Source organism: Eriocheir sinensis, chromosome 5 (assembly GCF_024679095.1).
Source record: "Eriocheir sinensis breed Jianghai 21 chromosome 5, ASM2467909v1, whole genome shotgun sequence".
NCBI classification, from domain to species: domain Eukaryota; kingdom Metazoa; phylum Arthropoda; class Malacostraca; order Decapoda; family Varunidae; genus Eriocheir; species Eriocheir sinensis.
Genome location: NC_066513.1, coordinates 18,610,721 through 18,637,630, shown reverse-complemented (window position 1 = coordinate 18,637,630; position 26,910 = coordinate 18,610,721). Strand labels below are relative to the sequence as shown.

Below are 26,910 nucleotides of genomic sequence, written 5' to 3'. Positions count from 1 at the left end.
TCTCTCTCTCTCTCTCTCTCTCTCTCTCTCTCTCTCTCTCTCTCTCTCTCTCTCTCTCTCTCTCTCTATCTCTCTCTCTCTCTCTCTCTCTCTCTCTCTCTCTCTCTCTCTCTCTCTCTCTCTCTCTCTATCTCTCTCTCTCTCTCTCTCTCTCTCTCTCTCTCTCTCTCTCTCTCTCTCTCTCTCTCTCTCTCTCTCTCTCTCTCTCTCTCTCTCTCTCTCTCTCTCTCTCTCTCATGGATTCCTATTTTTGTTTCGTGAGGTTGGGGTTTCCATGTTTGCAGGCGAATAAATGGAGGAGACTAGATGGGGGTAGAGGGAGGCCGAATGATATGAGTGTTTGGGGTACCGCTAGGAGACTCTTGGGGGTTGTAAGGGAATTTTAGGTGTTAATAATCGTTGCTGTGGTGATGTAGGAGCTTCTAAATGTTCTTAGGAGATTGCTGAAGGGGTCTTAGGATTTCTGGAGAATGCCGTGAAAGTTATTGAGAGGAGGTGTAAAGGGAAGCATTTTAATGCTTTAGGTTAGGGCTTTTAGGGAGGTTATTGTATTTGCTGGGACTGTAGAAGATTCTTGAGGTTCCTTCCTGGGGCCTTCTTTTTCTTCTTTCTCCTCTTCGTCTTCTTCTTTTTCTTCTTCTTCTAACCTGTTCCGCTTTTTATCGCTTCTTAGGTCCTTCGTGATTTTCTTACGGTTAGAAGGGAGGATCAGGTTAAATGGGTGAACAGGTGAAGCAGGGTGGTTGGTAGGCATTGCTGAGGGATATGAATGTTCTTGGGGAGTGCTGTGGGAAGGTTCAGGCAGAGTAGTGAGCAAGAAATATAAAGGTGTCGGTATGCACGGCTGGGGACTGAGGGGGAGTCTGGTAACCTGCCGGTGAAGTATAACAAGGCTGCTGGGAGGAATTCCGGGGGCTGTTGGGGAAGGCGCAGGCGGAGGGGAGGGCAGGGGCGGCATCTTAAAGGTCTCTTGTCGTTTGTCTCTCTCATTGCTTTCGCTGCGTGTCTCCCGGATTGAGCGCGCCCCGAGGCTGCTGGTGTCTCCGTGGATCGTGAATTTTCTTTATCATTCGTTCCATCGTCTCCTCTATTTGTTGGAGGTGGAAGTGGGATGGAGTGTGTGTGGTGGCGGGGAGGAAGTGTGTGTGGGGGACAGGTCGTGTGTGTGTGTGGGGGGGGGGGGGGGTATGTGTGCGTGGCGTTTTTTTTTCTGTGTGTATGATTTGTGTGTTTGTATGTGTGTGTAAACGTATAAACAATTGAGTATAGTATGGTAAATCAATGGTGTTTTTTTCGTTAGTTTTCTTTGTTTTAGTTGTTTTAAGTTTTGTTTTTATTATTTTCGTGGGAAATGTGAGGATGGATGCATGTGCAGATGTAGCGTTTGGGTGTTTTATTTTCAAAGGATTTATACGTGTAGGCTTTATTTATACACGTGCAAGCTCAGTCAGTCACTTGAGATTATTTTTCAGAGGTTATTTTTCCTCGTCCTATTTTTTTTTTTTTTAGTTTTCCTCCGAAGCCGTTGTCGCTATTATTTGCAATCTTGGATGATGGATGAATCGATGATGGATGAATCGAGTGTTTGTTTCTTCTTCCTTAAAGTATTATACATGGAGACGAATGACAGCTCAGCCAGTTGGTTCTATTGTGTTTTCCTTACGTTCATTTATACTTAGTCATTTATTTATTTATCTGTATTATTGAGATTTTTGAAGAGTACATTGATTTTTTTTTATACTATTTAACATGTTTTATACCTGAAAATAATGTAGATGGATAATGTTTGTAACTTTTCCCTATCTTTATTCCTTGATGTTGTATTATGATTACTTAGATTCTTGAAAGGTAGATGGATAACGTGTTTTTATCTTCTCATTAACAGGTGAAGATGGACGACAGCTCAGCCAGTCGGGTAATGTGTTCCTCGTTAATTATTCCCTTTTTTTTCCGTGTCATTCTTGTCTGTGTCACACTTATTAATATTTAACTTCATGTCGAGACTCATTCCTAAATCATGGCATCTAGTCTACCCTGGGACATAATTTCATAATTACATAAATACATACTTACATACATGCATACACAAGGCATACAAGTTCTCTCCATGTAAATCTGCCTCTGCTCTCTCAGTCTCGCTCCTTCCCGTCGTTCATCTCATCTCCCCGCTCAGCTCTCGCGGCTCACACAAGCACACCTGTCTCTGCTTACTCTCACGCACCAGACTACTCCCTCACCTTGACCTAGATTCAGGCACACAGACCCCCCTTCCTCTACCCCTTCTCTTCCTCCCTTCTCTTTCCTCTTGTGTGCACGTAACCAGCATCTTCCCCTCCTCTTCTCATTAACAGGTGAAGATGGACGACAGCTCAGCCAGTCGGGTAATGTGTTCCTCGTTAATTATTCCTCATGTCGAGACTCATTCCTAAATCATGGCATCTAGTCTACCCTGGGACATAATTTCATAATTACATAAATACATACTTACATACATGCATACACAAGGCATACAAGTTCTCTCCATGTAAATCTGCCTCTGCTCTCTCAGTCTCGCTCCTTCCCGTCGTTCATCTCATCTCCCCGCTCAGCTCTCGCGGCTCACACAAGCACACCTGTCTCTGCTTACTCTCACGCACCAGACTACTCCCTCACCTTGACCTAGATTCAGGCACACAGACCCCCCTTCCTCTACCCCTTCTCTTCCTCCCTTCTCTTTCCTCTTGTGTGCACGTAACCAGCATCTTCCCCTCCTCAGTATCCCCGCCCCTCTTTCTGCTCTCATTCCTCTTCCTCCCATTTTTCACTCCTCCTCCTCCTCCTCCTTCTCCTCCTCTTTCCTCTTGCCCATCTTGTGCACACGTAACCAGTATCCTCCCCTTCTCAATCTTCCCTTCCTCTTTCTGCCCTCATTTCTCTTCTTTCCATTTTTACACTTTTCTTTCTTTTCTTTCCTACATCTCCTCCTCCTCTTCCTCCTCCTCCTCCTCTTCTGCACACGTAACCAGTATCTTTCCCCCTTATTCTTCCCCTTCTCTTTCTGCCCTCATTCCTCTTCCTTTTATCTTCACATTACTCTTTTTTTCCTTATTCTTACTTACAATCCTCCTCTCTCTCTTCTGCACACATAACCAGCATATTTCCCTCTCATTCTTCCCCTTCTCTTTCTGCCCTCATTCCTCTTCCTCCCATTTTGCACCTCTCTTCCTCTTTTTCTTTCTCTTTCTCTCCCTCCCTCTGTGTCGTCGCATTTTGCCTGCGGTGAATATCCGGCATCTAGCGCGGCCGAGGACTGCATTAGGCCATTGTTGTGCCCGTAATGCTCCCTCGGCTGCGGGGCCGAGTTAGGAGTGGTGTACCAGACTCGCACTCTTTGTCTTCTTTAAAAAGCTCTAATGAAGGAGCAGTGCGAGGCGTGGGTGTAATGGAAGGTACTCTGTGCAAGACGCGACTGGGAGGGGATGTGACGCTGCCTCCTCCACCTCCTCCTCCTCCTCCTCCTCCTCCTCCTCCTCCTTCTGCCGCTAGTGAAGGTAATAGGAGCACAGGTACAGGTGTGGAGGAAGAGGAAGAGGAGGTGAGGTTGGGTTGGGACGAGGAGAAGTGGGGGACACGTGTTCAAATAAGACGGGAGACTAAATGGAAGAGAAAGAGACGGAAGGGAGCAAAGGGAAGCAGCATGAAAGTAAGCTTGAGAACGCTGTGTGATGCTGCAAGAAGTACGTGCAGAAAACGGGGAGGGGAAGGGGAGTGATGGAGGAAGATTGTTATCCGTATATAAACAAGGGAGAGAAGAGCGAGGACAGGAGGATGTGTGTGTGTGAGTGTGCGTGCGAGTGTGTGTGTGTGTGTGTGTGTGTGTGTGTGTGTGTGTGTGTGTGTGTGTGTGTGTGTGTGTGTGTGTGTGTGTGTGTGTGTGTGTGTGTGTGTGTGTGTGTGTGTGTGTGTGTGTGTGTGTGTGTGTGTGTGTGTGTGTGTGTGTGTGTGTGTGTGTGTGTGTGTGTATCAATAGGCAGTAAACAACGCAGGAATAGTGATAGCTGCACCTAAATTTGATTCACGCAACACGGTATAGCGAAGGTGGATTTTTTAATAATGCACACACGTTTTTTTGAGTAAATATGAAGAGCTGACACAACGAGGTGCTTGTTTGTTAGCGCGCCGGAGTAATTCATGAAATGGGACTCGAGTAAAAATGATGCACTCACATAAAACTCTATATGAACTCACGCACACCTGCATATATAGGCACACCCATGTATACTAGACACACAGCCCAGTAGCTCAGTGGTTAGAGCGTCTGCATCACAACCAGAAGGACTGGGGCTCGATTCCCCGACCGGGTGAATATAAGTTGGATTTATCTTCTTTCACGTGTAGCCCCTGTTCACCTAGCAGTGAGTAGGTACGCGACGTAAGGCGAGGAGTTGTGACCTCGTTGTCGCGGTGTGTTGTATGTGAGTGGTCTCAGCCCTCCTCAAAGATCGGTCACTGAGCTCTTAGCTCCTTCCGTAGGGGAACGGCTGGTTGTCTCGAGAGAGACCCGAAGCAGACCAAGAGGTGAATTACATACACACACACACACACACACACACACACACACACACACACACACACACACACACACACACACACACACACACACACCAATGAACTGAGTGTGGTGCGCTTGGATGACTCAATGCCTCCTGCTGTACCGTCTCTTGCTATGTGGAGGGAAGGAGACAGAAGGGAGGAGGAAGGGGGAGGGGAAGAGACAAAAGAGGAATTGGCACTAAGGAAGGGAGGCCTGAGGGGAAGTAAGGCGGGGAAGAGAGAAGAGAAGGAAGACGGAGTAGGGAAGTAAGGTCGATGAGGGAAATAAGGTGGAGAAAGGAAGGAAGGCGGAGGGAGAAAGGAAGGTGGAGGAAATTATGGTGGATAAGGGGAGGAAGACGGAGGGGAGATGTAGAGGGAGGTGGAAGAGGTGGGTAATGTAGAGGAAGGAAGGAAAGTGGAAGGAATGAAGGGAGTGAGGGGTAATGCTTGTTTTTTCGTTACCGAGGGAGATGCAATGTTGCGTCAAATTACCAGCATCCCTCGCCGAGATATACGGGACGAACACACAGGACTCAGCCACATGTGTAAGGGTTCCGCCTTCCTCTGTACGTACACATTCACAGATACATTACTTCTTACTCATTCACTCCCTACCCACGCTAACATACGCTATACGCATACGGTTATACTTATAAGCTTACACATATACAATTCAGTCGTACATGTCAGAATAGCTCCTTTGTATATATACCTGACTGATGATACTCTGGCACACCTGTCCTGACTTCACCTGCAATCATGTGACTTACCTGACTGAAAATACTCTGGCACACCTTTCCGTACCTCATTACCATCACCTTCCTGGAATGACTATCGTGCACACCTGTCTTAGTTTCACCTTTTAGCTCACATCTTACCCTTCATGTCTGATATTTCACCGGTGCATGTGTCCTCACTTCACCTGCTGGCGGCCGGTGTACCCTGCTAATAATTGAAGTGTGCCAAGAGTTCTCACTTCACTTACTAATTGGCGTACCTAACTAATTATAAACTGGCGCTCCTGTCCACAGTAATTACTAACCTGTCGCTGCCTGTAGAGCCAATAGTGTTCTCGGGGGTGCTTGTTCCCACAGCAACAGGCGTACCTGACTATTTGTAATACCCGCTTAATTACGGGAATAAAAACAGGCCAAGGGCAAAACAAAACTCGAAAACCCCTCAATACACAGCTTCTAAAAAAATTACAGGATAAATGACCCCCAACAGTAACCAAAAATTATATAGCTTGAAGTCTCTCAATACCCTCCTGTTGATAATGTTTAAGTCCTAGGAAAGAATAAATACAGATAAAGGAAGGATATGCAAAGGATTAATGACTGACGATGCTAATTAACTGTTGCATTAGCTTAAGTAGAAAGTCGTTTGCAGCGTTGTCAAGGGAGTGATGGAGCTTGCAGTTAGTAAATTTGAAAGACCTGTAATCATATAAATACCAGGAAAAAAATATCGCAAGAGAAACAGAAGTAAGCAAAAGAAACGAGAGAAAAGATAGCAAGATAAACACGATAAGAGATAGCATGAGAAGCATTCAGTGGTGGATTTTGAGAAGTTGAAGACAGCCTCGGGTTTATCAGGGCAACACCTACTGCTCTGTTGCCTAAGTGGTTGACGCGGCAGTGCAGGTAGGCGGCGCGGCCCGTGGAGGTGATGACAACCGTGGTGGTGTTTGTGTCGAAGGCGGGGCGCAGCAGAGGGTTGTCCCAGATCTGCTCAGGGCGTGAAGGCGGCTGCTCCCTCGATAACCCACCTGCGGAAGGGAGAGCAAAGGGGTTATATACTGAGGTGACACTGCTTGGGAGGGACTGTGAGTGAGGTTGTGTGTGGGTTGTGTGGGTTAGAGGACTAAGGAGGGTGAGCATGGGGTTGTGTGTGTGGCGGGGAAGAGAGAGTTACAGGGCTACAGGAATGAATAAATATAATAATGGGTAAAATAAAGGACTAAATAAATAAATGATAATATAAATAAAAACAGGAATAAGTAAATACATGAATGAATAAATAATGTTCAATGTGAATGGGATTGAAATTAGTTTTAACGTGTTTTTATGGAGAGAGAGAGAGAGAGAGAGAGAGAGAGAGAGAGAGATGAGAAATGAGTGTGTCCGTGTGTGTGTGTGTATTTAATTATGAATCTAAACACACAGAGTACCTTTACAATTTTACTCTTAACTTTTATTTTTCTGGAGATACGACGTCGCATAATTGATTTTACGGCTGAGAGCTCCTGAAAAAAAATGACAGTCAGCGAGTTTTACGGAAAGTTATAATGATATGTAAACCAAATAGAGGAATAAAAAGGTATAGCAAACTGTGTACACGTTCTTTACCTTGTGGGGAAAAGGAGAGAGACGTTATTTATTACCTTGCTTCTCTTTCCCTCAGTTTATGTAATCATGTGTATTCTCTCGTTCTCTTTCTCCTGTTTCCTCCCTTTCACTTTCATTTCTCTTTCGTGTCGTTTAAGGTGTATAAGAGATGCTGATCAGACGGCTTATAATGTCTTCACTCCTTATTCTCTCCTTGTATCGTCTCCTATAGTATATTTTTTTTAGAGTAAGGGACGCAGCTCAAGGACAAAAAACAAAATCAGCTACAGAAATGCCTGCTAGATACTAAAAGCGATTAAAGGAGGTAAGAGGAACTGATCGGATGGAGGGTAAGGTTACTTGTGTAGGTAAATAGGTAAGTTTGCACATAGTCAGGTAGGTTTCTAGGGAAGTAGGTGAGATGTCAGTTTCGGGTGGAGTCAGTTTTATATTGTCCTTTTTCTCCTTCTGATTCATCGCTTTCACTTTCATTATATCATTTTCTGCGTCGTTCTCCTTCATCGCTTTCACTTTCATTATATCATTTTCTGCGTCTTTTTCCTTCTGTTTCATCGCTTTCACTTTCATTATATCATTTTCTGCGTCTTTTTCCTTCTGTTTCATCGCTTTCAGTTTCGTTATATCATTTTCTGCGTCTTTTTCCTTCTGTTTCATCGCTTTCAGTTTCATTATATCATTTTCTGCGTCTTTTTCCTTCTGTTTCATCGCTTTCAGTTTCATTATATAATTTTCTGCGTCTTTTTCCTTCTGTTTCATCGCTTTCAGTTTCATTATATCATTTTCTGCGTCTTTTTCCTTCTGTTTCATCGCTTTCACTTTCATTATATAATTTTCTGTGTCTTTTTCCTTCTGTTTCATCGCTTTCACTTTCATTATATCATTTTCTGCGTCTTTTCCTTCTGTTTCATCGCTTTCACTTTCGTTATATCATTTTCTGCGTCTTTTTCCTTCTGTTTCATCGCTTTCACTTTCATTATATCATTATCTGCGTTTCTCCGTATCTTTCATCGCTTTCAGTTTCATTATAGAATTTTCTGCGTCTCAGGTGCTTTTTGGGATACTAGACAGGAAGCTTATACTGTCCGCACTCCTCCATCTCTACCTGTTTCGTCTCCCATAATAATAGATAAGAGTAGTTGAAATTTAGGGAGAAAGAAGAGAAACAGGTGAAACAGGAACAGGTAAAAGGTGTGTCTACGTCTCGCATCCCACCCCCCCCCTCCCCTCATCCTTTCCCTTTCACAAGCAGGTGAAGAGGACTGTCTAAAATAACTCCCGTTGTTTCAGAGTAATTAAGATTTTATGTGTGTTTTTATTCGTGCTCGTGAATGCAGATATTTTGTTTTCCCTTTTGTTTCTGAAGACGCGACCGCCGGAGAGTGAGATCACGGGTACGTTTATTAAAGTTGTGATTGGCGCGAAGATGTTTTGTTATTACTATTATTATTTTCTCGTTTATTATATTTTGTTTTTTGCTGTGTCTGTATTTTCATCGCCCTAACTTACTTGTTTTGTTTATTTTGTGTTTATATTATGTTTTTTTGCTTATATTTTTCTTATATATATTTTTTGTTTATATTCTCATCGCACTTGCTTGCTTATTTTTGTTTTGTTTAGTGTTGTTTATATCCTCTTCAGTCTTCATCCCTTTCACTTACTGATCTTGTTTTGTTTTGTGTCATTTATATATACTCTGATTGCCCTTGCTTGCTGTCTATATATTCTAATCGACTTTACTCACCTATTTTGTTTTTATGTGCTGTTTATGTCATTCTCTTCTCCCTTTGCTTTTATTATTTTCCTTCATCATTTTAAAGTTATGGGTGTCACGTTCCTATTTTATTATTGCTGTCGTTGTTTTATTGTTTCGTACGTTCTTCATTTCCTCATCGTTCCCTCTGTATTCATTCTCTTGATTCATTTTACTATAGTCTTATTTTTATCCTCGTCCTCCTTTTATTTTCCTTTTTTGTCCCAAACTTGTGAGGGCATGTTCTAATTTTAGCATTCGAATTTCACTTCAATATTTTCTTCGTTCTCTTCATTTCCTCATGGTTTTCTCATTTCCTCGTGGTTTTCTATTTATTTTTCTGAGCCGTTTTCTCTCTTCTCTGTCGTCCTTCTCAATCCTCTTTCTGCCAGTACTCAGCCTTTCATTCTTCCTTCACTCCATTTTCTTTTTTAATTTTCTCGTTTTTTTTGTCCTCCTCCTCCTCCCCTTCTTCCTCCTACTCGTCATCCTCGCATTTAATCATTCCTGAACTTTTCATTTCCGTCACAGAAAATACGAATTAAAAGGCCAAACTCAAAGAAATCTGGAAAGCTTACAAATGGATCCAAGTTGCGTGAGGATGAGTTAAGAAAAAGACGAGAAAAAGTGAAAGAAAAACTAAATCTCTGAGCTAGTGGTGACGTGATAGGGAGGAGGAGGAGGAGGAGGAGGAGGAGGAGGAGGAGGACTGGAAAAAAGAAGGGAAGGAACGAAGAACATAAAAGAATGACAGGAAGGATTTGAATAGATGGAAACGAGAATTGGATAGATACAGATAGACTATTCTGTTTGTTACGGAGAGGTACTTCATAAAGGAAATAGGAAGACACGGAAGAGTAAAAAAAAAAAAAATAAGAGTAAGATAAGATATTAAGTAACGAGGAGAGGAAAGGGAAGACGTTAAGGAGAGGAGTGAGGAAAGTTAAAAAAAAAAAAAAATGGATGGAGGAAGGACTTAGATAAAAACAGGAAAGGCAAAAGTGATGAACGAGCATGAGATGGAAGGGAAAGGAAGTGAAAAAAATACAAGACGAGACAACAAGCGAAGGGAAGACACGAGAGATAGAGGCGAGATGACAAGCCAGAGAAGAAAAGGAAGGAACAGTAGAGGAGAAAAGGAACGGGAAAGAAAAGAAAGGGAGGAGTATTTTTTTTTTTTTTTACAGCAAAGGAGACAGCTCAAGGGCACAAAAAAGTAAACATTAATAGATAGGTCAGTTTCGGGAGGAGTCTGATACCCTCCTCTTGAAAGAGTTCAAGTCGTGGGCAGAGAAAGAAATGAAAATGAAGGAAGATTGTTTGTATAGAAGAAGGAAAGAGAGGCAAAGAGAAGAAAAGAAAATAATGGAATGGAAAAGAGGGAAATCAAGGGAAGGGAAGAAAAATGACGAGAAGGGAATTGCAGAAAGGGGATGAGACGAAAGGGACGTGAAGAGCTGAGAAAAGAAGGAAATGAAAAGAAAAACGGAAATAAATAAAAGGAAGGGAATTAATGGAAGGGAGAGAAATATAAATAAACGGAAAGAAATGCAATCATTGAAGGGAGAGAGAAGGAAAAGGAAGAATAGGAAAGGGAAGAGAATGAAAGGGGAGAGAAAGAAAAGGAACAATATATAAAGGAAGGTGCAGTGAATGAAGAGAGGGAGTTGAAGGAGTATAAGAACATAAGAACGTAGGAGTCTACAAGAGGCCGGTAGGCCTGTACAAGGCAGCTCCTTTGACCCTAAGCTCCCGTGTATCTAACCCCACCTAATATCGCTGTCCATGAATTTAGCTAATCTATTTTTGAATGTGACAATTGTATTAGCACTCACCACATGACTGCTAAGCCTGTTCCACTCATCCACAACCCTGTTAGTAAACCAATTTTTGCCTATGTCCCTGTTGAATCTGAATTTATCCAGTTTAAACCCATTACTTCGTGTTCTACCCGGTTCTCTTACCAACAAAACCTTATGAATATCCCCCATATTAAAGCCCTTCATCCATTTATAAACCTCTATCATGTCTCCACGCACCCTTCGCCTTTCTAGAGAATGCAAGTTTAACTGTTTTGGTCTTTCCTCGTATGGCAAGTTTCTCAACCCCTGAATCATCTTAGTCATCTTCCTCTGCACTGATTCTAACATTTCGATATCCATTCTATAGTAAGGTGACCAGAACTGAACCGCATAGTCAAGATGAGGTCTAACTAATGCTAAATATAGTTTGAGGAAGACTTCGGCGCTTCTGTTGCTTACGCTCCTTGAAATAAATCCCAGTACCCTATTTGCTCGATTTCTAGCTTGAATGCATTGTGCCCTTGGACAGAGATCAGAGCTCACTAAGACCCCTAAATCCCTCTCGCACCCAAACCTGCTTATGAGAGTGTCATTTAAGCAATAGCTATGAGAGGGGTTGTTCCTACCTACACTCAGAATACTGCACTTCCCTACATTGAACTCCATCTGCCATTTATCAGCCCAGTCATACAATCTATTTAGTTCATCCTGGAGAATACTAGCGTCCTGATCCGACTCAATTACTCTGCCGATCTTGGTATCATCTGCAAACTTACTGACATCACTACTAATTCCTGTATTAAGTCATTGATATAAATAATAAACAAAAGTGGACCTAATACCGAACCTTGTGGGACCCCACTCGTAACACATCCCCAGTCAGATCTTTTCCCATTGATTTGCACTCTTTGCTTCCTATTGCCAAGCCACGCCTTGACCCAGTTCAAAACTTTACCCTCTACTCCGTGAGCCTGTAATTTAAGCAACAGTCGTTGGTGAGGAAATTTGTCAAACGCTTTACTAAAATCAAGATAGATTACATCATAATTTTCATATCTGTCTACCGCCTGAAATACTTTATTGTAGAAGGACAAGAGATTGGTGAGGCATGACCTACCTTTAGTGAACCCATGCTGCGAGTCGTGAATTAAGTTATGTTTTTCTAGATGCTCCCGAATGTTCCTGGCTATTATGGACTCCAGCATCTTGCCTATAACCGATGTTAAGCTAATTGGGCGATAGTTTGAAGAAGCTGACCTGTCCCCCTTTTTGAAAATCGGCGTCACATTAGCTACTTTCCATAGGCTGGGCACATAACCAGTATTAGTGTAAGTAGGAAGTTAGGTAAGCGTATTAGTGGGTCACTGAGTACATCACCTAATTCCTTTAATACCCTCGGAAATATCCCGTGAGGACCTGGCGACTTATTCTTCTTAAGCTTATCTATCTCATCCTGAACTACTTGCCTGGTAATGATTACATCCCTCAATTTATCGCCATCCCCGCCCTCGTTCACCTGAACCCTCTCCGGAATAGTCGTTCGATCCTCTTGTGTGAATACTGAAAGGAAGTAGTCGTTCAGCAATGTGCTCATATTTTCGTAATTTTCCACTAGCTCCCCTGTGTTTGTTTTCAGCGGTCCAATTTTCTCCCTTGTTTTTGTTTTGATTACTTTTCGCCTCATTTGCTACTTTAATCTCATAATTCCTTTTTGCTATCCTGGTGTTCTCTTCACTAATCTAGATAGTTCGACGCTTCGGCCCCTGAGATGTGTTTCATCATTCTTTATTTTCTGATAAGTTCCGTTCTTTAACCCTATCTCGTGTTTTAGTCCACGAGTCATCCACTTAGGGTCATTGTTTTCTTTTCTAAGTGTTCGCTGTGGTATATGCTGTCCTTGCCCCTCTACTATTACTCTAACTAAATTATTGTAAGACATTTCTACCTGGTTCTCCTGGCTCTCCAACCCACAGTTCTGGCCCTCATGAATCCCTAAATTATCCCAGTTTACCCCTTCAAGATGTCTTCGAAGCCCCTTGTAATTTGCCTTTCTAAAGTCTGGCACTAACACTGGGTTTGGTTCGCGGGTTACTGCCCAGTCTAAGCTAAAACGAACCGTTCTGTGGTCACTATTTCCTAACTCTCCGCCCACCTCCAGCTCATGTAACAAGTTTCCATTTTTAGTTAGGACTAAGTCTAATATGTTATCTCCTCTGGTAGGCTCAATAACTACCTGCTTAAGGAAATTATCTTGTATAACTTCAAGAAAATCCTCGGCTTCCAGGTCACCCACTAGGTCTTCCCAGTCTATATTCCTATAATTAAAGTCCCCCATTACGCAGACATTCTTACTCCTACTCGCCCTGTCAATCTCCTGTAGTAATATACTCGTGCCCTGTCTGTTAAGGTTGGGTGGCCTGTATATAACTCCTAGAGTTAGTTTTTCTTTCCCTTTGTAAACGTCCACCCAAACTGATTCTGAATGCATGTTAGTTTTGACTGAATTGTTAACTAAACATTTAAGTAAGTCTTTAACATATAGCGCAACTCCTCCTCCCTTTCTGCCCCTTCTGTCTTTGTGAAACATCTGATAACCCGTTATTTCAAATTCCGATCTAAAATTTTTATTGGCAGTGTCTATCCATGGCTCAGTGATCGCTATTATGTCAACATTTTCTGAACAAGCTTTACCCCTTAGTAAGTCTATCTTGTTTCTGAGGCTCTTGCTGTTAGTATAGAAGATTCTTAGCCCGCCCTCTGTTACTCCCTTATAATTACTTCTAATTTTCCTGGTTGTATTATGAGCTAGATGTCCTCTCTCATTACTCCTCCCCCCCTCGTCTATACTAAAAAATCCCTCAGGGTACTAAGTGCTCGCTCAAGGGAGTCTGAGAGAGCCTCAACACCCTTGAACGTCAAGTGTATGCCGTCACGGGCGTAGAGGGCGTCGTTGCCAAAGAAGAGGTCCCAGTTGTCGACGAACAGCCACCCATTGTGCTCGCAGTGCTCAGCAAGTCTGCTGCTCACTGCTATCGCCCTGGACAGCCATCCATCGCCAACGCTCCTCCTTGGCAGGACGCCACACACTACTGGCGACTCACCAGCGTCTCTAATCCTACCTAACAATTCCCTAAAACGCCGGAGAAGGTCCTCGCTTGGCACACGGGAAATGTCGTTTCCGCCACAGCTGAGAAAGACAATGGGGTTCGATCCCTCGCTTGCCATACACGCCTCAATCCTGTCTGATATATGGCCCACCCCTGCCCCTGGGAAACACACCCTCGTCCTGTTCTTATCCTTGGAGCAAAAATACCTGTCAATATAACGCACCTGACTATCACCAATGACAAGCACATGGCGGCCAGGAGAGGGACCAGAAGGAGGGGTGGGTGAAGGGGGGAGGGGAGAGCGGGAAGGGAGAAATTGTGGAAGAGGTGGAAGGTGGAGAGGAGGAGTAGGAGGAGAAGGGGGAGGAGAAGGAAGAGGGAGAGGAAGAGGAGGATGTTGGGGAGGAGGAGGAGGAGGATGGGAAGGAGGAGGAGGAGGAGAAGGAAGAGGAAGGAGGTGGAGGAGAAAGGGAGGGTGAGTGGGGGGAGGGAAGAACGGACGAGGAGAGGGAGGAGGAAGAGGGGGAAAGGGAAGGAGAGGGGCAGATGTGGGAGGGAGGGACGAACAAGGAGGAGCACGAGGGGGAGAAAGAGGGAGAGGAGGAGAAGGAGGAGGAGGAGGGGGGTGGGAAGAGGGGAGAGGGGGGGCGGAAGAGGAAGGCGAGGAGGAGGAGGAGGAGGAGGAGGAGGAGGAGGAGGAAGAAGAGGGAAAGGGGAGAGAATGAAAGGGGAGAGGATGAAAGGGGATATGAAGAAAGGGAGTTGTAGGAGTTTTGATATGTTGCCGCTGTTGCTCAAGATAAACTATATATAGAGTTTGAAAGCAAGAAGAATGGCTCGTGAGACTGTTAGCATGGCGAAAGTTTGGGTCACTTGTTAGGCGAGAAAGATGGGCTATATAACCTCCTTCTCCTCCTCCTCCTCTTCCTCATCTTTCATGGCCTCCTCTTCCTCCTCCTTCTCCTTCTTCTCTTCCTTCCTCCCTTGCCCTCTATTCCTCCTCCTCTTCCTCCACCTCTTCCTCCTTCTTCGTTTCCTCTTTCTCATCCTCTTTCTCTTTTCCAGCATCTTCCTCATCCCGGTTTTCTTCTTTCTCATCCCCCTGTTCCTCTTCTTGCTATTCATTCACTCTTTTCTCCTCCTCCTCCTCTTTCTTTGTTTCCTCTTCCTCATCTTGCTCCTCTTCTTCTTTTCATTCTCTTGTTCTTGTTTCTGGTGCTCATACACATTTTCCTCTATGTATTTTTTTGCCTATCCCTATTTTGATTCCTACTTCCCATTCCACTCTTCTTCCTCATCCTCTTGTGTCTGTTTCTGCTTCTCCTGCTCTTCCCTCCCTTTCTCCTCCTCCTCCTTTTTTTTTTACCTTGCGCTTACTCGTTTTCCTATTTTTTCCTTTAGCAGTTTTTCCATCCGACTTGTTCTTCTCACTTCCCGTATTCTTTCTCATCCTCGCTTATCGCCTTTCATATCTCATGTCTCCTCACCTCTCTGATTGCATGCACCGGCCTTTCATATCCCATCTTTTCACTCGCCTCTTTTCCTCCCATTTCTTTACGCCAGCTTTTTCCCAACCACTCCTTCACTTTTCTCCTTCATTTTATCCTTCCCTCCCTTCCTCCCTTCATCACCTGGTCTCCCTCACGTTCGCTGTGTTCCCTACGGCTTCGCATCCACCTTTGCTAGCCCGAGAAAGTCCCTGTGCTGGGCTGGGTCGGATGTTGGATGCTGGATGGAGATGAAGGGCCACGCTGCCCCTCTGTAACTAGGTGTCCTTCCCTTGGCTCGTGTTGTAGGAAGAAAGGAAAGACCGTGTTCGATTTTTGGTCTGTAGCGTTAGGCTGTGAGAGAGAGAGAGAGAGAGAGAGAGAGAGAGAGAGGGGAGAGGGGGGAGGTAAAAAGATCCATGCACTGTTTGTTCTCAGGTGAAAACTATCAATTTTTATTTCCTTTATGCCGTTTATAAATTCTGATTCTTTCCTTCTCCCTCTGTTTCTCTTTTTATTTGCCTGTGTCTGTGACCGCATCCATTTCATTCCATCCTATCCTATATCTCTCTCTTTCTCTATTTATCTATCTATCTATTTATCTGTCTATCTATCTATCTCTTTATCTATATCTGTGTATCTATCGCTCTTCCTATTTTTATTCGAAACCTCTTTGAATATCCTTTATACATCATGTAGGTTGTGTGTATGTACTTGAGGGATAACGGAAACACACCTCTCTTGAGTAGGTTCTATTCAAGTGAAAACGAGTACAGGCAGTTACGGGTACTGTAGCTAACTAAACTACCTGATAGCTAACTAAAGTAACCACACATCAGGGCTTTCAAAGTTCACGAGCTGACCTTCTCGTATCACAAATAACGCAACTAGCCATCTTGGGAGCGTTCAATACATTCGGTGATTATTTTCAAAAGTTGTAGAACGCCTCCTTGATTAAGCCGCTTCACAAACTAGTACGTGTCGTAGTTGACACTGTTGTGTTTATTTATTTATACGTCAAAGGTCGTCTACGATACCGAGATCACTTTTTTGCAATGTCTTTTTTTGCCCGTATTATGTTTAGATTTTGTTTAGGAAGGCCAAGAAGAGAGTATCAGGACACCTCTCTACCCGAAACTGACCTCTCCGTTGGCCTCTCGTTCTGTTTTCTTTCGTCGAAGCAGCGTCTAGCGGGCCTCCTTGTTCCTGTTATTGTTTCTTTCCCTTGAGCTGCCTCACTCGTTATAAAAATAAAAAAAATAAAATCGGGTTCTCAGTAACTTCAACCTTTCCTCCTTCACCTATTTACTTGCTCTCTCTTTCTCCCCCTCCTCCTCTCCTCCCTCATCCTCTTGTTCGTCTTTATGCTGTTTTTGTTCCTGTTTTTTCTTCTTACCCTTGAGCTGCTTCCCTCGTCAGTAAAGGAAGAAATTTCGGGTTCTTAGTAACTTTATCCTTTCCTCCTCCTTATTATTTGGTCTCGTTCTCCTCCTCTTCTTCTTCCTCATCCTCTTATTCGTCTTTATGCTACACGTTTTCCTCCTCTTCTTGTTTTGCCTCTTTCCTCCTTTGCCTCCTCTCTCTTCATTTTTACATAGTTGGTGAATAAATGTGAATGACATGTTCGTTTCTTCAAGTATAATAACATGTTGCCAATACCGCGGTGATTTATTTTCTTTTTAATTTTTTGCTCTTGGGTCGTCGTCCTCCTCAGCTCCCACATTCTCTTTATAAATAAGAATCAGTTCGTGGATAAAGTTTGTCGGGCGGGAGAGTGAATGCAAGATTTCTTTTCTTATAATTTCATCGCGAGCGGAAATTGCAAGGAAGAGAAAGTGTGTTGTCGGTCTGAGAGAGAGAGTGTAAAAAGAAAAGGTACGAAAACTAAGAAAAATATTTGAGAGAGGGAGAGTCAGAAAGAAAGAAAAGAAAAGAAATTAAGAAAGAAAAAAAGTTAAAGAAAGACCGATAGAAAGAAAGAAATAATGGGTAAGAAAGATAAGAGAGAGAGAGAGAGAGATGAAAATGAAGTTGTCAACAATCTTCCTCGCGATGTAAATATTGAATGGACGGAGTCGAGCAAGAAACAGCACCCCAGGCATATTAAAATTTCTCCCCTCGCGTCCCGTCAACTTATGGAGTTCCGCTGATGTCGAATTTACATTAATGTTTTCAGGGATTCTTAGCAAACATGAAAAGTGAATATATATGAATGTATAAGTGTGCGTATATGTATGTTTGTATGTATGTATGCCAGCCCTTTTAAGACTCCATGGAAGTTCTTCTCTATCACCCACACACATACAAACAAACAAAAAAGAAATATAGAAGGTGAAAAAGAAAGGAAAAAACGTAAAAAAAGATAGTCGAAGATAGAAAGGAGTTCCGAGGGGATTGTTTAACACACACACACACACACACACACACGCACACGCACACGCACACACACACACACACACACACACACACACACACACACACACACACGGGCGTTTCCAGCATACCTGTCAACAAGGTAATCAAAACCGAGGACGCAGACCCTTCATTATCGTGCTTGTCGTCCTGTCTGGCGTACGGTTTGATTATCTCCCAAAGTGTCGTACGTTCTCTCTCTCTCTCTCTCTCTCTCTCTCTCTCTCTCTCTCTCTCTCTCTCTCTCTCTCTCTCTCTCTCTCTCTCTCTCTCTCTCTCTCTCTCTCTCTCTCTCTCTCTCTCTCTGTACCTAAGTGGCCTAGGCTCTACTCCACCTCGTTAGCAAGTAATGGATTGATGGAGGGATAGGAAGGTGGAAGGAAGGAGGGAGGGAGGGAGGAAAAAGAGAGAGATATGGAGGGGGGAGGGAGGGAAGGGCAATAAAAGTTAGATCATATATCTATATCATCACGTTAGTAAACATTTTTTATTTCACGACGAAGAGAGAGAGAGCGTAATTATATTTCGTGATTAAATGTGTCTTGTTTTTAATTATTGTTAATGAGAAAACTAAGTAGCGACGATTTTTCAATACCTGGAAAGCCGAGTGATCTTATTGTTATCTTTATTTATTACTATTTTTATTATTATTATTATTATTATTATTATTATTATTATTATTATTATTATTATTATTATTATTATTATTATTATTATTATTATTATTATTATTATTATTATTATTATTATTATTATTATTATTATTATTATTATTATTATTATTATTATTATTACTATTCTTCTTCTTCTTCTTCTTCTTCTTCTTCTTCTTCTTCTTCTTCTTCTTCTTCTTCTTCTTCTTCTTCTTCTTCTTCTTCTTCTTCTTCTTCTTCTTCTTCTTCTTATTATTATTATCATTATTATTTGTAGTAGTAGTAGTAGTAGTAGTAGTAGTAGTCTTTGATACATTATTAGCATGTATGTTCCTGTGTTGACAAGTTATTCGAGTAAAGGTACAGCGCTCTTGTACGAGGGGGCGTTGCTTTTGATGACGGTGCTAATTAATAGAAGGAGGAGGAGGAGGACGAGGAGGAAGAGGAGATGGTGGTGGTGGAAGTGGATTCAGAATCAGAGTAGGAATACAGGGATGATGATGAAGAAGAAGCAGAAGAAATGAAAAAGAAAAAGAAGAAACAAAGAATAAGAAAGAGGATAAGGATAAGGAGGAGGAGGATAAGGAGGAGGAGGAGGAGGAAAAAGAGGAGGAAGAGGAGGAGGAGGAGCCATCCCTCACTCACCTGGTCCTAGCACAGGTAATGAACACCCGCGGCGAGAGACACAAGGAGCAGAGTTACGACCTGGCGCTGATGACCTTACCTTTCCCCCCTTAAACCCCCTTACCCCCTCTTCCTCCCTTCCCCCCTTTACTTCCACTTTCCTCCACTTTCTCCCTCTCTCCACTTTACCCTTCCCTTGCTTCTTCGTACCTTCCCTTCATCCTTCTCTCCACACTCATTTCTTTTATTTTCCTTCCCTAATTTCTCTTTCCTCCTTCCCTTCAATCTCTGTTCTCCCTTGGTTTCCCTTGCCTCATATCTCCTCTTCTTCCTTCTCTTCACACTGATTTCTTTCATTAACATTCCCTCAATTTATCTTCCCTTCTTCCCTTCCAACTCTCTTGCATGCTTCCCCTTACCTCCTTACCCTCAACTCCTCCTCCTCTTCCTCTATTTGACATTTTTCTCTTTCCCTTCCTTAATTCCCTATACCTCCTTTCCTCCCATCTCCACTTCTTTATTTTGCTACTATACCCCTCCCTTCGTTTTCCCTCCTGTTTCTCCGTTCCTCTCTTTTTTTTATCCTTCTTGCACCCCATTTCTCCCCATCCTCTTCTCCCCTTTAACATTGGAAGCACCCTTACCTGGTTCCTTATTCCTTACTTTCTTCTTTACCATCTTCTTTATTCGTTACCCTTCCCTGATTTTTCATTCGTACCACCTACCCTCATCTTGCTCTTCATCTGTGTCACCCTTTCCATCCCTTTCTTCCTCATCTTAAGCCGCCTCATCACCTGCCTTCACCTTGTCCCTTATCTATATTGCCCTCCATGGCCTTATCTTCCTCATGTTTGGCAGCCATCACTTGCATTCACCTTTTATTCCCTACCTCTGTCACCCTTCACCCTTTCTGACTCTATCTTTCTCATCTATAGTCGCTGCCATTTACCTTCTCCGTGTTTTTTACCTGTCACCTTTTTCTTTCCCTATCTTCTATGTCTCTAGCTGTTGCCATTTGCCTTCACCTTGCCTCTCATATGTGTTACCCTTTTTATCCCTATCTTCATCTTTAGCCGCAACCACTTGACTTCCTTCACCCCTTCACCTTTCTTCTTATCCGTGTTATCTTCTCTGGCCTTATCTCCCTCATCTTCAGCCTCCCTCATCTCCCGCCTCACGTTCAGCCCCCAGTGATGAGGTGGTGGAGGAGGAAATTTGCTTCACTCTCGAGTTTTCGGGAGATGACGCGTGGAGAGATGCCCGAGCAGCCTCCAGCATCATCTGGCGTTTATAGCAAGTCTTTTTTTTCCTGCCTTAGTTTTTATTTTTCGTGTGGGTCTAGTTCGTATCTCTCCGTTATCTTCTTTTCCCCTTTTTTCTTTCTTCTCTTGTTACTATTCATTTGCTATTTGATTTTTATATTTTTTTTGTATCTCTTCTTTACCTTGCTTGTTTTTTTCTTTTTTCTCTCTCCATCTTCTCTTGTTACCATTCTTTCGTTCTTTGATTTCTATATTCTTTGTTTTTTCACTGTTATCTTGTTTGTTTGTTTCATTTTAATCTCCTCTTTGTTCTCTGGTTATCATCGTTTCGTTCTTTGTTTGTTTATGTTCTTTTGTATGTCATTCGTTTCTGGGCTTTTGTTTTTGCTGGTGTCTGTTTTTTTTCTTGGCCATGTTTTACTTCTCTTCGATCATTTTTGTCTTTTTTTTTGGGTATTTTCTCATTGTTTTCTGTCTTCAAGTAGTCATCTCTTTCTTTTAATTCTTTCCGATCATTTTTGTCTTTTTTTATGTTTTTAATATTTCTTTCTTTTTTCGTCCCTCATCTCATACTCTTTCACCTGCTGGCGCTGATGAGGCCTCCTAACACCTTCCCTGCCTGTCGGCCTTCACCACTTTCCTTCCCTCCATTTAATCCTAATTATCCCTCTTTACCATCATTATCTCCCCCAGCTCTTTGTATACCCCCTTCGTTCCCCTCTCTCTCACTTATGCAGAACCCCCAACACACACACGTACACACTCACAAAACCTATCTCCCAACACGCACATGAACAAAGACTCCCACCCTCCCTAACATACACACAGACACACTCCCCTCTCCTCCCCCTTCCCCTACCCCCTCTCTCCCCCACACACTACCCACACTTAGTTGCCCACATTAATACCACAAGGAGTCCTAAATCAAGGCAATAACAGACCTACAGTAGCCACATTACCTGCACCGAGCCGCACTAACTCATTAAGACACACTTCGAGCCACACTCAGAGCATCAAGTTAAAACACACCTTGGGGAACGCCACACCGGGGGAGCCACAAGTGCCACACCTTAAACACTAATTGCAAAGGTGTTTCGCTAGTGTACAGGTGTGATTTGGTGGTTTAAATTAGTCTGAGTGAGGAAAAGGAGGAGGAAGAGGAGGCGGAAAATGAGGGCTATGAAAAGATGGAGTATAATTTGAACAAGGATGTGGGGAGAGAAGAGGAGGAGGAGGAGGAGGAGGAGGAGGAGGAGGAGGAGGAGGAGGAGGAGGAGGAGGAGGAGGAGGAGGAGGAGGAGGAGGAAAGGAGAGGTAGGAGCAGAAGTGAGGAAAGAGCAATAAAGTAAATGATGACGAATAGGAAGAAGCAGTGGAGAATAAAATGAAGGTGGAGGAAGAAGAAGAAGAAGAAGAAAAAAAGAAAAAAGAAAAAGAAAAAGAAAAAGAAGATGAAGATGAAGAAGAAGAAAAAGGAGGTGGAGGAAATGAAGAAGAAAATGGGAAAGAGGGTGAAAAACAAAGAAGAAAAACATGGAAATGAAAAAATGGATAAGGAAAAAAATTAAGAATATGAAGAAGGTGGAGGAGAAGGAGGAGGAGGAGGAGGAGGAGGAGGAGGTGAAGGAGGAGGTGAAGGAGGAGGAGGAGGAAAATGGAGAGAAGAGGGCAGGAAAAAACTGTCTTGAAAAGGCTGTGATTTGAGTACTAAATTAAATTCTTCATTATCAATTCGAGATGTGAACCGAAGCAGTTTTTCATCTCTCCTCGCCGTCCTCTTCCTTTACATATTCATGCGTCTTGTTTTCTCCTCCTCCCTCTCCTCCCTCTCCTCCTCCTCCTCCTCCTCCTCCTTGTATACCTCTTTCCCCTTCTCTTCCTCCTAACCCTTTCTCTCTTCATACACATCCGTTATCTCTTCCTTCTTCATCTCCTCCTCTTCTTTCCTTTTATTTCATCCGTGTCCGTGTCTCCTACTTCTTCTCACATTCCCTTTCTACCTCTCTTTTTTTTTCTCCTATATCCTTTGTTCCCTTCTCTACCTTTTCCTTCCTCCTCCTTCTCCTCCACTGTTGCTTCATCCTACTGTTCCTTTTATTCCTCCGTTTTCTTCTTTTCTTCCTATCTACTCCTCTGTCCCACCCTCCAAAGATCTTCCCACACTGTTTTTTCTCGCCTATTCCTCCTCCTCCTCCTCCTCCGATTCATTCTTCTTTTCGTTTGTTCCCTTCGTTTTCTTCTTTCCTTACTCCTTACGCCTTTATCCTACCCTTCAGTTAAAAGCTCTTCCTCCCTCCTTCTCTTCCTGTTCTCATTTCCTTCTCTTCCCCCTCCTCCTTCTTCTCCTCCTTCGCTTTATTCTTCTTTTCGTTTGTTTCCTCCGTTTCCTTCTTTTCTCCTTCCCTCCTTCTTTTCTGTTCTCTTTTCCTTCTCTTCCCCCTCCTCCTTCTCTTCTTCCTTCGCTTTATCATTCTTTTCGTTTGTTCTCTCCGTTTCCTTCTTTTCTTCTTCCCTATGTGTCTGTCCCACCCTTCCGTTAAAAGATCTCTCCCTTCTTCTTTTCCAATCTTCTTTTCCTCCTCCACCTCTATCGCTTTATCCTTCTGTCCTATCGTTCATTTCTTCCCTCCGTTTCCTTCTTTCCTTGCTCCCTATGCCTCTATCCCACCCTTCAGTTAAAAGCTTTCCTTCCCTCACCCTTTTCCCGTCTTCTTTTCCAACCCAAGACGCCCCCAGAGCTATAGAAATGTTGAATAAAACGCCCCTTTTTTATATTCATAGCATTTGGGCGGGATCTCCTTGGCCATTCTAATTTCCTGGCCGACCTGACGCCTCGTGCTTCGATTTTGTTTTCCTTTCTTGGCTCTCGGTTTCGTGCGCGTTATTCCTTTATCTCTTCCGCGTGTTCTTGTGACGGTATTTTTTTGTGTTTTCTTTTTATTTGGTTTTGTTGTGTCTTGTCTCGCTTGCTTGGGTGTTGTGTTTTCGTTTGAGGCTCTGTATTGTGGGTGGGTGGGTGGCTGAGAGAGAGAGAGAGAGAGAGAGAGAGAGAGAGAGAGAGAGAGAGAGAGAGAGAGAAAATGCATGTTTGATACGTAATCCCAAGCCTCTTTCCCCTTATTTCTTCCGCTTCTTTCTCCTCCTCCTCCTCCTCCTCTTCCACCTCCTCTTTCTCCTCCTTTACTCCATTTCGTTCCAGTAATTTGAATAACACACACACACACACACACACACACACACACACACACACACACACACACGCACACGCACAAAGAGGAGAGCTGGTAAGACTAAATCCGTGTTGCAGAAGAGGTGTTTAAGCAGCGCTGATATGCAACCTGGAAACACACGGCAGCTCTCTCTCTCCTTTCATTGGCGTTGCTGCTGAAAGGTAGTATTGAGAACTGTGGAAATATTTGCCTTTTCGTGATTATGCTTCTATATCCACTTTTTATCTACCTTCTCTTTAACCCGGGAAGTGGAAGGTGGACTGGTGGGGAGGGGAAGAAGGTGGAGGAAGTGGGGTTTATAGTTGGGAGGTTGGGGAGGGTTGTCGGGGGTTCTCATTTTCCTTCAGAGCTTTTGGGTGAAGGTTCAGAATGAAGGAGAGAATGTTTAACGGTGCAGTGAATCGTGTTTTGAAAGTTGTAAATATGTCACGGAATAAACGGGTTCTCGAAGGTGCGCAAAGACTGGAATTGCTTGGCTCCGCGCGAGAAAAATAATTATGTATATGATTTTGTGTATATGTTTAAAAAGGAATGAGAGAGAGAGAGAGAGAGAGAGAGAGAAAGGAAGAAGAAAGAAAGGGAAAGAGTGGGAAAGAGAGAGAGAGAGAGAGAGAGAGAGAGAGAGAGAGAGAGAATTGTAGATGGAAGAGAAAAAGAGGAGAGGAGACATAAAACGAAGGACGTCGGAGGAAGAATAGTAGATGTAAGACAAGAAAGAGAAGGAGAATAAGTAGAGGAAAAGGAAGTGCAAGACGTAGGAGGAGGATTAATAGATGGAGGAGAAGAAAGAGGAGGAGAATAAATAAAATAAGAAGTGAAATGGAGAATGTACGAGGAGGAATAGTAAATGGAAGACAAGAAAGAGGAGGATAAATGGATGAAAAGGAAAGTGAAGGACGTAGGCGGAGGAGAAAGAGGGAGAGTAAGAGGAAGGAATAAATGCTCCTCTAAGTAAGTGTATGGAGAGAGCTTAAGGTGAAGACGTGGAGGAAAACAGGCCAAAAACACCCCTTGTCCGGTAATGTTAACAAATGCATGCCCATCAGACGAGCTCCTCCCCCTCATTCTTTCAAGATCGTCCATCCTCCTCCCTTCTTCTCCCCTCCCGGCGCCTCTACCCTTTCCTCCTCCCTCCTCGAAGTGCTCCATCACCCTCACCTCCTTCCTTAATCCTCCTTCCCTCCCCCCTTCCCCCCCCCCCCCGCCCCTCGTTAGCGATATAATATCATAAATCATTGTGGTGATGGTGCCGGACCAGGCGCCTCCCTCGCTACACCGACCCTCCATTCTCCTTGATTATATCTTGGTCAGTTCAGCAGCCAGACCCAGCAGACACCCGCGCCAGACCCCCAGACCACATGTGCGGTTCCTGGACCTCGCCAGACCACGCCACGTACTCCCTCTCCTACTACTACTACCTCTTATTCACTCCCCTCCTCCGTCTCTTCCTGCTTTTCCTTTTCCTCTTCCTCTTGACCACGCCAGACCACTCCACCTACTCCTACTTCCCCTTATTTTCCCCTTACTCCATTTCCTATTCCTCCTTTTCCCCTTTCTCCTACTTTCCCATTTTCCACTTTCCTTACTCTTGCACGATCTATTGCTTTGCTTTTTTCCTCCCTTTCCTCTTTCCCAACCCTTTCCTTTCTCGTCCATCCTCTATTGCTTCCTTTCTTCGCCTCTTCCTCTCCGTCTTTCTCCTCCTCCTCCAACTACTCCTGTTCTTCACCCTCGTCCTCGTTTTCCTCCTCTTTCTCCTCCTCCTCGTCCTCGTCCTACTCGTCCTCCTTCCCCTTGGAGTCACTCAATACTATGTCCAGAATAGCATGACGGATAAGCCACGCCCCTCTCCCCGTCCTCTCTCCTTCCTCCTCCTCCTCCCCCTCCCTCCCTCCCTTCCCGTCTGTCTCCGTCCTCAAAGCACATCGCTGGTTAATTCACGGGTAAGTCTTCCCTCGCTCCCCTCAGCAGGCATGTGATTGGTGATTTATTGGGGCATAAAAACCGTGATTGGTGGTTGCTCGGCGGGAGGGAATGGGACTGATCCATCACGTTGATCTAAAGCTCCGTGTTTTTGTTATGCGGCCTCGACAACGAACCCGCCAGCCAGCCAGCCGTGTACAACCAGCCACCCAGCCATGTATAGCCAGCCAGCCAGCCATGTACACCCACTGGTTCTCGAGGCTTGTGATGCGTGTGTGTGGATGTTTGTGTTTGTATTTGTGTGCGGGTGAGTGTGTGTCTGGTTTCTCTGTTGCTTGGTTCTTTGTTTCCTGTTTGAAGTGCGTGTAAAGGTCAGTCTAAAGCGAGACTGTTCTTCTTCATACTGTTTGTTATTGTTTTTGTTTGTGGTGGAAATGTGATCACTTCGAGGCTATATCTCTATTTGTGGTAGAAATCCTATCACTCGGAAGCTTTCTTCTTTGTATCTCGTCTGGAGTGCCTGTAAAAGCCAGTCTAGAGAGTGACCTGAGTTCTTTTTTCATACTCTTTGCTATTGTTTTTCTTTGTGGTGGGAATCCGATCACTTCGAGGCTTTCTTCTTGATAGCTCGTCTGGGGTACATGTAAAAGTCATCCTAGCACGTGGCAGGAGCTCTTCTTCATACTGTTTGTTATTGTTTTTATTTGTGGCAGAAATCTGATCTCTTCGAGGTTATGTTCTTGGTTTCTCGTCTAAAGTTCATCTAAGGTCAGCCTCGAGCGTTATTGTTCTCTCATACTATTTGTTATTACTTTTATCTGTGGTGAAAATCTGACCACTTTGAGGCTTTACCTTGTATGTATCTGTATCTATATCCCGTCTGCTAGGCCGACATAACGAGTGGCAGATATTCTTAATACTTATTGAGTGGATTAGAGTCAAGCTTTGGGATTGCCGGTTCGAGCCCCAAAGCCTCCTAGTTACGTAAGGAGAGGCATCCAGTCCTAATTGCCGAGACAACCTCAAAATAGCAACTCTATGATACTGAACATGAGTAAAGGCGGTCAAGGTAGAGGGGAAGCTGATTGCATTTCTGGCTTTTTGTGATGAATGTCTATTTCTTTACCTCACTGCTGTTATCTAGTCTGAAATGTTAATATATATAGTCAGTGGCATATGTTCTCTTATCATCAGTTTTATTTTTTTGCTAGAATTACTTGGTCATTCGTATGCAGTGCGTTAAGTTAAGTTGTGATTTTTTGTTTTTCATAATTATGCATTTTTATTCATTCAGTTTTGGGTTCTGTTATCGTGAATGTAGGTAAAAAGATAGCATCTCACGTCATATATACGACGAAGGACTCTTGAAAACGTTTTAATTTAATATTTGAGTACTTAAGTTTTTTGTTTGTTTTGTTATTAATTGTATCTCGTTTTTGGTCATCAAATAATAGCCAGCATCACCGTGGAAAACATTGTCACAATTTTATTTCACACCTGTTTCATTTTTTGGTAGTTTTTCATTCTTTGTTCTCGTTTGACGTTTAGTATATATCTTTAATTTATTTGTTTCGTGTGTTTTGTTTCTGTATATTCATGGCCCTGTGACGCTTTTCGCTCGTAAAGATGCGCATATGTTTGATCAATTCGATGTTTGATTCATTGCGTTTCGTTTGACATGCGTCCATCAAACATCAGCACCAGCTCCACCACCACCACCACCACCACCATTACCAC

General features: G+C 43.4%; 1 protein-coding gene across 2 annotated transcripts in view; it reads right to left on the bottom strand.

Moving 5' to 3' along the window:
* The window catches only part of LOC126984782 (limbic system-associated membrane protein-like), a 146,107-nt gene that overhangs the window by 68,876 nt on the left and 50,321 nt on the right, over positions 1–26,910 (bottom strand). For both annotated transcript variants that reach the window (XM_050838871.1, XM_050838878.1), the window contains exon 3: positions 6,183–6,343. In XM_050838871.1, the coding sequence (XP_050694828.1) occupies positions 6,183–6,343 (161 nt within the window). The remainder of the gene's footprint in view (positions 1–6,182; positions 6,344–26,910) is intronic.